Source organism: Panicum virgatum, chromosome 2K (genome assembly GCF_016808335.1).
Source record: "Panicum virgatum strain AP13 chromosome 2K, P.virgatum_v5, whole genome shotgun sequence".
Taxonomy (NCBI): Eukaryota; Viridiplantae; Streptophyta; class Magnoliopsida; order Poales; family Poaceae; genus Panicum; species Panicum virgatum.
In genome coordinates, this window is record NC_053137.1 from 60,019,708 (window position 1) to 60,034,421 (window position 14,714).

The window sequence follows — 14,714 nt, forward strand, 5'->3', positions numbered from 1 at the left end:
GGTTTTATCATTGTCAAAGTGTATGGTTTCATTATGGGGGCTATGAATAAGACGTAAAATGGCTTTGGCTATGCGACTTAAGCAAATAATTGCAGCTTCTACGGCTACCGTGTACCTAAGTAATTGAAGCTGTTTTACTAAATATTTTTAAAATATAGCTTCAGTTTCAATTTTATTAAAAACTGTAGTCGGAGCTGTTTTAGTAGGAGCCGCAGATTAAAGAAGGCCAAATGGACGAGAGCTAAGGGTCGTGGACAGCGATTCCAGGCGGGCCGCATGCGGAGGCAGGAACGCCACCGCATGCCCGCGCTATCACCGTTGCGGACTTGCGGTCATACTATAGGCTCGCCTTCCCTTGGTCTTCCGGACCCCCTAAAAATTTTGCTGGCTCCGCCACTACTCACATGCAACGCGCGTAGGATCACTAAGCTAAGGCCAAACGTGTCTCACGTATGGTTGCAGCTGGCATGCTGGCAGCGCTAGTGTTTTCGTTCCCACATTGGGTAGATCTTGTCTGATATCATCCCCAGGGCGTCATGCAGAGGGACGTCATCAGCGGAAGGACGACAGTAACAGGGAGGTAAAAACCAAGCCATGCTATGATGAATTGCAGGAGTTAGCCCTCGGCGCACAGGACCAAGAGAGTGCCGTCTTTGTTCTTCAGTGCATGCCGGTGTGCCACTACTGCGCATACCACCAAAGCATGCAGTGCAGCATATGTTCTCTGTTCTTGTGACGGCCAAATTAAACTCTAATTAAGCGTAATGGCCGTCATTTGAACACATCGGACATATTAGCTTAACGGCTTAATTTGGCGATCCTTTCTCAATCCACGGCCCGATCGAAACAACACCAGTAGTCCCGCGCGAAGGCGGGTGCAGATGGTACAAGCACAACCAATATTTGAAAATATACAAGAGTGACATACGATAACAACAAAGAGTTTTACAAACCGAGTTCGAAATACATAATATTATACGAGTGTAGCTGCCCTATATATAAAGTTGGATAAACATGGAATCTGCCCACTACAAAATATAAGAACGGAAATGAATTACACACTCAACCCACGAGTGCGCAATTCCAACACTCCAAAGCTACGCGCCTGGATCCTCGGCGTTCCACCCCTCCACATCCAGTCGAACGAACTTGGCGCAACACAGACAGAAGTCTACGTGTGCGGGTCCTGAAATCATTTTTCCAACAAAACCCTGAGCAACTAATACTCAGCAAGACTTACCCGACTATTGGGTATACTTAGCCCACATATTCTAGACATGCAAGGCTTTTGGCTGGTGGTTAGTTTTGCGGTAAAACACTAAAAGTGAATCCTTATTTACAACATTTTAGCTCCATATTCTATGTAGATGAATCATCAACTACTATTAGCACCTCTAAATCAATCATAGCAATCGTGAGTATTAATCCAAAAATAACATATCCATATATCATTCATATTCCATAGGATCTTACTACGATGCGGTGTTGCGATCAAGGTGCTCATAACCGAGAGCGACTGACGGCGAATCGATCCGATTTAACCTTGCAAGGTAGACCTAACCAACACGGCACACATTTGCCCCGTCGGACTATACATGCCAACCATTTCCCCTCCCCGATTCAAACTACAGAACCGCCCCACCTACATATAGTCAGCCGGGCTCAACGAGAGACTACCAAAAGTAAATATATACATCCCCATTTCTCTGCGACTACCCGACTCGCCCTAAGGGGTGGTGATGAAATTCTGTACTTTCGACGCGAGGCAGTACTAGGCTTACCGGTTTCGACTACCTCCTACTCCCGGCATGCGGTTAGTACAATTCAAGCTCAATCAGCAGGGCCAGACAACGAACGGTCCTTAACCGACACAGACGGTTCTACACTTTTCTCGTCCGGTCTCAAGTTCCATTCCTTCTCATTCTCAATTTCATTGACTCCACGTATGGGAATATAATACATCATATATCTCGCGAGTAATAGGAAATTACTCGACTTCTACCGAGTCCTATTTAGCATGGCAAAGCTATCGACCTACGCATGCTAGTATAAAACTCCTGGAACCTAGGAATTGTGCAACTAAGGTTTCATTCAACTCCTATAAACTTAATGCACATATACTTAATTAGATATATTGCATAATTTAAATTAGGGGTTATGCACCGGGGCTTGCCTTCGGGCTGTTGCTCAGAGCTAGGGTCAACTGGGCCTTGGGCCGAGTCCTTGTGAACCTCCTGCTTGGCTTGCTCCGGCTGCTCCTGGGGCTCCGCAATCACCTCGTACACAACCTCCTCTACGGCGGCTGCTACACGTATGCATATGATATGAGAAATGCAATTATGATTTGTAATGATAAATTAGTCATTGAACGAGTATAAGTACTAATAATCTACATAAAAAGTACACCCATACTAGTTGACAACATTTCCAGAGACCCGGAATATCCGGACCACTACCCGGAGTGTCCGGACCCCCAAGCCCGGAGTTTCCGGGCCTATACCCGGAGTTTCCCCCGGAGTGTCCCAAACCCGGAGTATCCGGGCTTATACCCGGAGTTTCACCTGGAGTGTTCCAAACCCGGAGTATCCGGGCTTATACCCGGAGTCTCCGGACCCGACAACATTTTCGCCCCAAAAACTGAAATCTTGATTTTGGCAAAACCAATCCACCAAAATCAAAACCCTTTTAGATCCTAGTTGAGGGATGCATATAGAGTTGATTGACCAAAAAAAATCACTTAGAACCTCCTAGAAACATAGATCGGGGCGGCACAAGTTGAATACCTAGGATGAGCTTTTCTTGAATGAAGAACTTGAAATCCAAAGCTACCCCGAGGAGGATCACATGGGGGAAAGGGTTGTCCACGCCGATTGAAGCTTCCTTAGCCTTGGAATCAAGTTGAGAGGGAGGATTTGCACTCTAGGGCACTAGAGAGAGGGAGCTCATGAGGGAGAGGGAGAGGGAGAGAGTGCACGTGAGGGGGGAGAGGAAAGAGTGAGCTGTGAGGGAGAGAGAGTGGGTGAGATTCCTGTTTTAATGATTGTGGGGTCCAGAGGACAAAAATTACATGAACTAGGAACTCCATGTCCGGAGTATCCGAGACTAAGGCCGGAGTATCCGGGCAGGGTGTTACAGTTCTCACAATATATCTCAGTCCTGGTCCTCGTAGCTACAGCTACGTTTGCGGACACGAACGATTGCCGTGGATAGGGTTAAGAAGATTTTGTCTTTCTGCGCGCGACGATGGTATCTCGATCGGTATGAAAAATGTGGACAAGAGCCTGAACGTTTTTTATTCGAATTCGCTACGTGCAGATTGATTGGAGCGTTGTGCGGCAGTGGTGGTAAGTCAGATTCTTCGCCTCCTCCCCTGAGGTAGACATGCTTCTCATCTGGTCCACTATTCTAGATACAAACGGTTCTCATGTGTCCAGCCAGGAACTTGATTAATTAGGTGCCGCGCAAACAGCTGAGCTGATGATGACTCCAGGTTCCAGGATTGAAAGAGTTCGACCTGGTTTTTTGACCCAGATGGTCTGTATCCAGGTAGCCTAAGCTACTACCTACCGGAAGGCGGTAGCCCCCTTGTGTGTTTTGACTCCTCGTGTGTACTGTCAGAGGGCGACCCTGTCATTTTGGTCACGTTCTAGGAAAAGCAACAAGAAGAACAAGAAACTCGACAGTGCCAAAGTGAGATTTCTGGTAGTTTTTACCAAATACTCGGAGAATTGTCCTAGCAAACTGTTTTTGCCAACTAATCAAGTAACGGTGACCATTCACAAGGAAACAGTTCAGAATGTTGTCAATGCAACGTACAGCTCTGTTGGTTTGCGGAACACGATCATATAGTTTGAAGTCCTTAACTTGGCACAGATACTGCGTTTATAATTAGGCCCTATTTTGTAGAGCTCCCAGAGCAACTTCTCAGCTGAATCCAGGAGAAGCTCTGCCAAACAATTTATCTAAGAGCCAGTTTAGTAGAGATATACCTGATTCTGATTACTATAGGAGCTGATTATCTGAGAGAAGTGATTCTCTATGATTATCTAAGATTAACTTAAAAAAATATCTAGAAGAGCTATTTTTTCCAACTCCCAGCTCCTTAGTTCATTTTAAAGAAACACTTTACAGAATCAGCATAGAATCACTTATCTTTGAAAAATTGTTTGGCAGAGATTCTATGTTGATTGTTTGGAGTGATTCTCTTAAATGAAGGGAGCTAAAAAAAAAGGTAACTTCTCCTGGTTCACTTCTCACATACTAAATTTGTTTTTCATAAATTTAATCTTAAAAAGTTTATATAGGTAGTGAGTTATTTCTATAAAAGAATCAGCTCCAATAGAGAATCAGAATCACGTGGAGTTCTACCAAACTGGCCATGTACGTGAGTATTATATTTTGAAGAAAAATATCTACGCTTACCAAGAAAACAATCTGAGTAATCATTCATAGCAACAAGGGTCCCTAGCAACAATTAGAATAACAAGTAATAAAATGCCTGCCAGCCATGCATTTACAAGGAAATAAACGGAGTACCGCGCGAATAATATCGGAACCCTGCTGCGAGCAAGGTCCATGGAGAGCCTGCGCAATTTGCCGTGTAACGCCGAGAGGAGTGTCGCCTTCTCGTCAATGTGGTCCGTACGTCCGCATGCAGCTACAACTGGCCATGGAGGCGCCTGTCAAGTACTGGCCTGTAGGCAAAGTGCCAGTGTGCCCATACCAGACAAAGATGAACCGGGCGTGCATCACGCTACGCGCCCACGTCACTTTTGTGAAAGGAGTTCACATTCCATAAACCCCGTAAACAAAAAAACGTCACATCGAATATTTCGACACATGCATAGAGTACTAAATGAAGTCTATTTACAAAACTTTTTATATGGATGGACTGTAAATCGCGAGACGAATCTAATGAGCTTACTTAATCCATATTTTGCAACCATGATGCTACAGTAACCGTCCGCTAATTATTAATTAATCATGGATTAATTAGCATCATTAGATTCGTCTCGCGATTTACAACTCATCTGTGCAAAAAGTTTTGTAAATAGACTTTATTTATTACTTCAAATTAGCAAGATTCTATCGTAATTTTTTTTTCGCAAAACATCTAAACATGGCCTGGGGTTGATTTCAGGTTGACTCCTGTCCTTGTGACCGTGTCCGTCTTGGTGGTCTGCCCGTGTGAACCCTACCTCCGCCAGTTTCCATGTTTTCGGCCGGCGCATCCTCCAGTTCAGAGTAGAGTAAATTAGGTCATGACTTTATACGAATTGGCTTGTAGTCCAATGGTATGACGGTCCAGTGGGACGCTACCCACTAGGATTTAAATCCTGGTGCTCGCATCTTTTTTTTTGGATTTTCTTAGGATTTATCGGTGTTACACGTTAAGTGGTAAACGATGTTTCCGTCGACGACGAGGCGCCAGTGATGACTTCGGGAATCTTCAGATCTGCCGGTGCTCAGTCCTTCGGATGTGCTCATAGGGGTAGAGTTTGCGTACGTATATTCATAGAGTGTGAGTGTGCGTACGTGTTATGGGCGTCTTCGTTGTACTGTGTGATTCTAAAAAAAAGTCATGACTTTACCGGCCTACATGAAATAAATTAATCGATCAGTTGGCACTTGGTTTTCAGAAATGATTCTATTCTCATTTTTAGTAATTACTAAAGACTTACCTCATGTTTGGTCGGTGTGCATTCGTACAAAAGCTAGCGTCCACAGAAACTAAATAAAGTGATCAGCGAGTGAGTAGTTTTTCTTTTCTGATGCATGCAGGACGATGAGCACAAAGCACAGCAACATATTAGATCATTCAGCCCCTGTTATCCGACCTCGTAAACTCCGTAAACGCAAAAAAAAGAGTAAAATGCACTGGGGTCCTTAAACTAGTTGACCTGTTCTGTTTAGGTCCATGAACTTCGAAAATGCATTTATAGGTCCACAATCTATTCAAGTGTGTCACTTGAGGTCCAAAACACATATGACCAGTGTTGACCGCCTACGTGGACCGCCACGTCCGATCCACGTGGCTGCTGGCCGCCACGCGTGCTCCGCCCTCCCCCTCTCTCTCTTTCTCTCTCTCCCCGTTCTCCGCCGAGCTCCGTTCTCTCTCCCCGTTCTCTCTCCCCGTTCTCCGCCGTGCTCGCCTGCCCCGGCCGGTCGCCGCACCCTGGCCGCGAGCCTGCCATCTGCACGCTATCGGTCGACGTGGCGCCCCGCGCCGGCCTCCGTGCCCCGCGCCCATGCTCGGCTCGCTCGCCGCGCTCCGCTGCCGCCCCGCCACGCTCCGCCGCCACAGGGGAGGAGAAGCAGGGGAGGGAAGCACGTCCGCCGCGGCCGCTCTGCCTTGCCTCGCCACGGCCGCCCAGCCTCGCCAGCGGGGGATGCAGGGGACAGGGCGACGCAACTCGGCGATGGAGGGAGCAGGGGAAGTCGGCGGTGAGAAGGCAGCGGACGGCGGCGACCTCCAGGGGAGCCCGCGAGGAGGAGGAGGAGGGCCGCGCCGCCGCGCGCAGGCAGGCCGCGCCACATGTTGGGGAGGGAGGAGGGGCAGCCACAGTCGCAGATCCACGAGGACCCGTGGCCGCCGCGAGGACCCGCCGGGCAGGGGAGGGCCGGGTGGCAGGGGCGGCTCCGCCGCCTGGGGGCAGGGGCCAGCGCCGGCCCGCGCGCGGCGCCACTGCCGCCGTCGACGAGAGGAGCCGTGGCCGAACTCGAGGGGGGCCGCCGCCTGCGAGGACAAGGATGTCGGAGCTCCCCGCCGCCGCCTGCGACGTTGCCCCGCCGCGCCCGCCTGAGCGCCGACCTGGCCCGCTCCGCCGCTCCGACCTGCCGCGTGTCGGCCCGCCGCCGCCGAAGCACGCTGGCCGGAGAGGGGGAGCCGGATCCGACAGCGCGCCGATCCGCCATGGCCGGCCGAGCTCCGCCGTGCGCAGATCCGCCATGGCCTTGCTTGCCCGCCGCAGCTCCGCGCCGGCGAGGTAGAGGAGGACGTGGTTGCCAGGGCGTCGGGCAGGAGGGCCCCTCCGCCGCCAGCCACGCCTCGCCGGGGCTCCAGCCCCTCCGCCGCGGCTCACTTCGCCGGGGCTCCGGTCCCTCCGCCGCTGCTCGCCTCGCCGGCGGCGCAGGGGGGAGAGAGAGGGCGGCGCCGGCTAGAAATGGGAGGCGGAGGCGCGGTGCAGGGGGAGAACGGGGAGAGAGAGAAAGAGAGAGAAAGAGAGAGAGGGGGAGGGCAGAGCACGCGTGGCGGCCAGCAGCCACGTGGATCGGACGTGGCGGTCCACGTAGGCGGTCAACACTGGTCATATGTGTTTTGGACCTCAAGTGACACACTTGAATAGATTGTGGACCTATAAATGCATTTTCGACGTTCATGGACCTAAACAGAACAGGTCAACTAGTTTAAGGACCCCCAGTGCATTTTACTCAAAAAAAAATATCACATCGAATATTTCAACATATGCATGAAGTACTAAATGAAGTCTATTTACAAAACTTTTTACATAGATGGGCTGTAAATCGCGAGACGAATCTAATGAGCCTACTTAATCCATGATTTGCAACAGTAATGCTACAGTAACCGCCCGCTAATTATTAATTAATCATGGATTAATTAGCATCATTAGATTCGTCTCGCGATTTACAACTCATCTGTATAAAAAGTTTTGTAAATAGACTTCATTTAATACTTCAAATTAGTAAGATTCCTTTGAAATTTTTTTTTGCAACGGAACTAAACACGGCCTCAAGCTGGAAAGGGAGAGCACTCGCTCTGCTGCCCTAACCGACCGATCTTAACACGCATTAAGATACAAGCTAGCTGATACTAATAAACTTAATAAACTAGAAATAATGCTTTCCGTATCACCTCGTACGTTCTGGTACTGGCCGCCCTCATTCAACCGCACAACAAAGACGTTTCCTTAAGAGCGTCCGGCTTGCATTGGTTAGGATCGGGGAACTTAGGGAGGAACGATCATGCATTGAAGCTAAGACGGAAGCCACTTGAATTCGCTGTCCGGAGACCCAAATAATATATCTGGTAAATGGCACCGCGACTGCAGGTATGTAGTACTATGCTAGCTTAAATATGGACGATAGAGGTAGCCGTCAAGCATTACACTTGACACACATAGCAACTCCAGTAGGCTTGTCCACGTCCACCTCCTTCTAAAGTGATATATAATCAATCTCCTGACATTGCTTCTTCATGCATAGAAAAAGATATTTGCAAGGTCACCCGTTAATTAGTTTTATTTTATGCTCGGAGAAAAAGTAATAACACACATGCATCAGAGGTCCGTAAACTCTTTCTAGATCCACACCTAGTTCCACGGATTATGAAATGATGGTTCACTACATACTCTAAATTCACTATATAGGTCCAAGTATCTCAGTTGGGATGGACAACTTAAAGTGTTAAGATTTTAAATACTCACGTCGAGAGTTTACGGACTTTGATGAAAGCCTTTGTCTTCTTCGTGCAGCATCTAGCATCTAGTCGCTTTTTTTTTAAGGGGTAGATCCATGACGGAGCCAGGCGCGCGCGGAGAACAGCTGGACAACGTCACGCGACAAGCACGTGCAGATTAATCGAGGCTCAGAACTGGCCGGTTCAAACCTTGGTCCTGGCCCGTGGCCTTTGCGGCTTATACTACGCGGGAATGAGATCACGCATGGCCTGGTCTGGCCCGATTATAAGTTTGGGCCGAACCTGGGCAACGGAGCATAGATCCCGCTTCGCCACGCCGCTCCAACCGAATCCCAGGTTTGCCTCCCTTCGCCAGCGCCATCCTCCCACCACTTGCAAGTCTGCGCCTCGCCTCGACCCCGTCGTGTTGTGTCCCACCGCTGCGCTCGCTTGCGCGAGTGTGCTGTCCCATTGGAATCGTGGAACCTGGGCTCCAGATTTCGCCAACGTGGTTGCTGCTAGTTGCTTATTGCTACGGAAGATTAGTGGCTACGTTTTAGTGCTGTAGCCTGTACGTTGCAAATGTCTGTTTTTTTTTTCCTGAGATTACACAGTACAATGTAGACACTCACAACGCACGCACACTCACATCTCTATGAATACACGTACGCAAATCTTACCCCTATAAGCATCTTCGAAGAAGCCGGCAAATCCTCGAGATTGACGAAGTCACCACAGGCGCCTCGCTGTCGACGGGACGTCGCCTACCACTGAATGCACAACGCCGTTAAATCCCAGAATATTCGCTCGCATGGAGAGCCGAATCTAGGACCTCAGGTGCTACTGAGTCTCTTGTAACCACTAGACTACAGGCCCTTTCGCCATTGCAAATGTCCGGTGGAGTGGGCGTAGTGAATCTCCTGACAATTGTGTCATGGACTCGGCTGCCGTGTGAGCCCAATGGCCCAGGAGATGAAGGCTGCGGAGGCTTGTATACAAAAGGACAAGAGAAACGGAGGCCACGACATCGAACAACAAAAGAACAAATGTCATCTTCTTTCTCTGTCCAAGAACTTGCCCCTGTAGCTTCTTGCTATTCCTCTTGAATCTCTTCTATCCCTAGTCTAGATTCACTCTGATTCCTCTCTAACTTGTATCAATACTCTTGTATCAGTGATTTGACAGTGGAGGTTCGTAACAATTGGTAATCAGAGTCTTGTTCTTCGAAATCCCCCAAAATTTTCCCCAAATCGCGAGTTCTTCCGATTCCACCAATTTTTACCCCAATTTTTCCCAAATTAGATCCAAGAGCTGCAGCATTGTTGGTACTTTGTAACGTCACGAATAAAATCCGCAAGCGCATGGATACCGCTATAGCTTTTACCCAAAAGTATTCCAGGGTATCGTATCCACTGGGGAACGTGAGTACACTATTTACGGATTCAGGCTGTCCAAGGACACACTGGTGTAGGAGGATGGAAAAGAGAGGACTTCTAAGATCTAGAATCTATGTTTAGAAGAAGAAATCACGTCGCCGTTATACTTCGAGCTACTGGTTTCGACCGGCTTATACAAGCTGATAGCTCCAATAATACGTGCTCTATCCGATATCCGAACGTGGAGGATTACTAGGGCTCGAACAGGGCTGTCACCTCCTGCCGGCTACCTCTACAAACCGTGGGACTATCAGACAACAGAGTGGTATAATCCAGCCTAGACACCATATCTACGCTATTCCCTACTAACTCTAGAGGCGTACAGGGTTATCCTTTTCTATCCGGAGCCCAACTCTAGAGTCAAATGCTACTCTCTAAGCATACATTCATGTAATATAAGATTGAGATAATAACTTGCAATCTAAACTCTAAGTCATAATAACTTGCAATCTAAACTCTAAGTCTCGAACACTTGCAATCGAAAAAACATCCGTCGAGGTACAAACAGAGAAGAGCGCCGGCAAGCCCGGCACATCCCCGACTCCTCCTCACTCTCTTGTAGAGGTACTAATTGGAGAAGAGCGCCATTGCCGGCGTCCCTCCTGAGTACCTCTACTCCTCTCTCCTACACTAAACACAAACTAGAGAGGCTCTACATTTGGAGGTGAGTGATGTGTGGTGTGTGAGTGTTCTAATTCTCACCCCCTCCCCTTGTATTTATAGGAGGGAGACACCTGCCATTCGCCCGGGGATTGAGCCAAACCGACCTTGGGGACCAACCACACCTCGCCACGTGTCATCTGAGAGGCGATGAGGCCCGTGGGCCGCCACCACATGGTCGGGCGATCAGGATGGTCGGCCGGCCATACATTGTGTCCGTTCGGCTCAAATATTGGTCTGAAGGCTGTTAGATGGGCCCTCATGTCATATATGTGGGTATGGGCATGTTTTGAGTCGGTTTTGGTGCTCTGGTGGGCCTGTAGATTCTCGTGAACGTGTCTGATTCGTCGAGAAGTTGTTTCCTCGGATCAACGACGTGTCACCTTGTTTTTAGGGTGCATTCTCCTCTCATTTCCAAGCATAAGTAACTTACACATAAATATACACCAACACTTTATGGAACTCATTAGCAATAACTCCTACCACTAGTGTTGACGCTCGTCTTTCACACGCTCATGTAGGAGCTGATGGTTTGCTCTGATGGTTGTGTTTGTATCTTGATGGTTGAAGTCTGTTTTACCTCTATTTCTGCCTGAATTCCAATGTAGCAATATTTCTAAGAGAAAACGTGAAATTGGCTCTTTCTGGATAACATCAGCAGGTATGAGATTTTATTCTCATGATTTTAGACTCAAGATGATAATTGAAATGAGTTGTTAGCGAGCGTCAACACGCATTTGAGAGTGCTATGGCTCTGCCACCTTCCACCACCGCTGACCCCGCGTCCGCCACCATCGACGCCCTCTCAAAAGGATGGATGGGTTGTTACGGAAGATGGAGGAGGGGCTTGCAAGGATTAGTACCACCCCCAAGCTCGTCCCGTCCTCCCCTCCATCCTAGGGGGCACCGCCGCCCTCAAGCACAGCATCGGCGCTCTCCAATCTAACCACGGCGCAGGTCGCCACCACCGGTGCGTCGGCTCCTTCGCCGACACCCGCGGGCGCCACGACGGCCCGCGTTGGCAACACCAACGCGCGTGCACGGACTGCTCCTTCGCCTACACCCGCGGGTGCCACGACGGCCGGCGTTGTCGGCACCGACGCACGCTCATCGATGGCTCCTTCGCCTCCAACCGCGGCCGCTGCGACGACCAGCGTTGTCTGCACCAACTCACCCTCGACGAAAACTCCACCGACCTCCAAGGACGCATCCCCAGCCTCCTTTGCTGCCCGTGACCCATCCACCTCGAGAAGCGCCCAGAAGGTGTTCGATGGAATGCTTTGCAAACCTGCAGCAAGCGTTCTTCACATCACAATGGCCGAGTACACAACAGATAAGAATGACTACATGCGTGGCTTTTTGCACGTCCGTGATCACCGCATCGGCAAGATTTCGATGAAGCGGGTCAAGCACATCAAGCGGAAGCTTGCGGCGTCCTCGCCTCCGACCGCGGCGCCAGACCATGCCCGCTGCTGCTCTGACCATTGGGCGGGGCGCACCGCTAATGGCACCAGCGCCAACCCATGCCCAGGCTTCATCAAGTGCTAAAAATGGAGTCACAAGTTTCATGCTAACATCCATACAAGCAACAGTTGCTTCAAGTGCAGAGGATGGGTTCCCCATCAGATCACCCATCACGTGCTCAATGCAAATTCAGAGCACCATCATGCCAATAGCGCCCGCGAGCAACTCTACAGCAACATCAGTGGATTCCACATTGGCCACCAACAAGAGCAACTCATTTGAGTGCAATGAAATCAGGTACATCACCAACACCATCCCTGAATGATCAATTGGTGTTGTTCATGTTGCCGAGAAGGTATATGGGAGAATGATTGCTCAGAATCCATCGCCTACGACTTTAGTCAAGGGACCAGGGTCATCTGTTTGGAATCCTAAGAAAATTGACATTGTGCCAAAACCCCCCATGGCCAGTGATTTGTCTAGATGGCACTAGTTCCAAGGGAGAGTTAGTTGACATTAGGCATGAGTGTGATTTTACTACTCAGATTGCATGGATCCTATGGCCACATCTTCAGAAGGACAGGAACACCTTGCTCAGACCATTACCTTGGCCATCCTTCAATTGTCATATATTGGTTATGCAGTTGGAAAAGTTGTTGCCAATAATGTTTTGTTATTCCATCACTAAGTGCAAGATGAAGTTGCTAACTGCTGGAAACAGAGAGCTTATTATACTTAGCAACAAAGCTAGTGTGTGTTTCCTATATCAGAGTGCTATTTGGTTTAAAGATGAGACCTCCAAGTTGTGTTGCAAATGGTTAATGGCAGAACCTGCTCAGTGCATCTCTGGGAAGTTACAGTATGACCACTACAAGATACCGAAGCACAGAGCTTATGCTTTATGCATTTATGGGAAAATTTCTTGGCCACCACCTGTTTCTGTATGGAGTTCAAATCAGCATCAGTTCAACAAGTTTTGGAGAGATAGCCTCATGTGCTACTCAGATTTGATCGTCAAGTTTAATTTGTCTGGATGTCTGCAAAGTGCGTACTCAGCACCAATTGAGGAGAAACTTACCCAGCATCGGCTGAGATGGTTTGGACATGTCCAACGAAGGCCTCCTGAGGCGCCGGTGCGTAATGGGGTTCTTGAGCGGGTCGATAATGTAAAGAGGGGTAGAGGTAGACCTAAACTGACGTGAGATGAGTCGGTTAAGAGAGATCTTAAGGATTGGAATATTTCTAAAGAGATAGCTTTGGATAGGAGCGCTTGGAGACTAGCTATCAATGTGCCTGAACCTTGAACTTATTTCTTTCGGGTTTCATCTCTAGCCTACCCCAACTTGCTTGGGAAAAAAGGCTTGTTGTTGTTGTTGTTGTTGTCTGCAAAGTATTTGCTTGAACCAGAGAAATGAGCTTGATAAGTTTCAGCTTGATGTCAAAATTTTTGCAGCAAGTCATTCAGATTATTTGACAATAGTAGCTCCTAATTCCATTTGGGGGAGTGAAGTCAAGATCTATACCATAATATGTATGCTGGACAGATTCAAGTGCAATGGTGCTATGGCCAATTCTTTTAGAGTGTTTGTTCTATCACCCTTGGTTCAGTCAAGGAACAGTGCACTGATTGTTTGGCCAGGTGATTTACAGCTGCTAGTTGAACTGAAGCAATGTGCAAATAAAAAGAACAAGAAGGTGCTGGACCTTGACCTCTACTGCTTTGTATCTGCATATGGACTCCTACTGATGTGGCCCAGATGCAGTTTGCACATGGCATGGTTGGCCTGTTATTCAGATGATGTGGTTCTGCACTCAAATGATCACATTGCTGGACCACTATTGAATAAAAGAGAGGTGTGGATGAGGCACAATAACTCTGATGGTCCTATCCTTCAATTTCATCTTATCTCTACACGATTACTGTCTCAACCAAGTGGGATTCTGCTAGCATGTGAGTTGAAACAATTGGAGTCACAAGATTCATATCAACGTGGGTTCAACAAACAAAGATCAAGATGTTCAGAATCAGTAATAATGACTGCACTGCCCTGTGCCTTGGCATGTGAATTGCAGGAATGTGCTCAAAATTTCCAGTTGGGTGCATGCTTTTGGGGAAGCCTGATTTACTTCTCAGATTCACTCTATCAACTTGCATGCTATGAACCAAGTGATGATCCATGTGGTCAACTACCTTATCTTTTGGTTGGCATCATGATAACTGTGCTCGACAGCATACATGCATGTTGGATGGGAGCTCAGTTTCAGTTCATCGGCTTGAGGGCAAGCCACATTTTAAGTGGGGGAGAATGTCATGGACTGGGCTGCCGTGTGAGCCCAGTGGGCCAGGAGATAATGAAGGCGGCGGAGGCCTGTATACAAAAGGACAAGAGAAATGAAGGCCACGACATCGAACAACAAAAGAAGAGACGTCATCTTCTTCCTCTGTCCAAGAACTTGCCCCAGTAGCTTCTTGCTATTCCTCTTGAATCTCTGCTATTCCTAGTCTAGATTCACTCTGATTCCTCCCCAACTTGTATCAATACTCTTGTATCAGTGATTTGACAGTGGAGGTTCGTAACAAATTGGGACAAAAGAGGTGGGCAAATTGGTTGTCGCCATCACCCTGCCTTACAAACTAGGATAGGTTTGTATGGCTATTCTGCAGAATTGTCAAGTTTGCGCAGGCAACAAGACAGTGCTGCGTTAGCTTTACACGGGCCGGATGTGCCTTCTTTCTC

The 14,714-nt window shown here is 48.4% G+C and overlaps 1 protein-coding gene across 1 annotated transcript; it reads left to right on the top strand.

Moving 5' to 3' along the window:
- Positions 1-11,244: 11,244 nt before the first annotated feature.
- Positions 11,245-14,714, top strand: LOC120691019. The gene is made up of 2 exons (XM_039973972.1): positions 11,245-13,020; positions 13,367-14,714. The coding sequence occupies exons 1-2, from the start codon at positions 12,615-12,617 to the stop codon at positions 14,440-14,442; spliced, it is 1,482 nt and encodes a 493-aa protein (XP_039829906.1). The 5' UTR covers positions 11,245-12,614; the 3' UTR covers positions 14,443-14,714.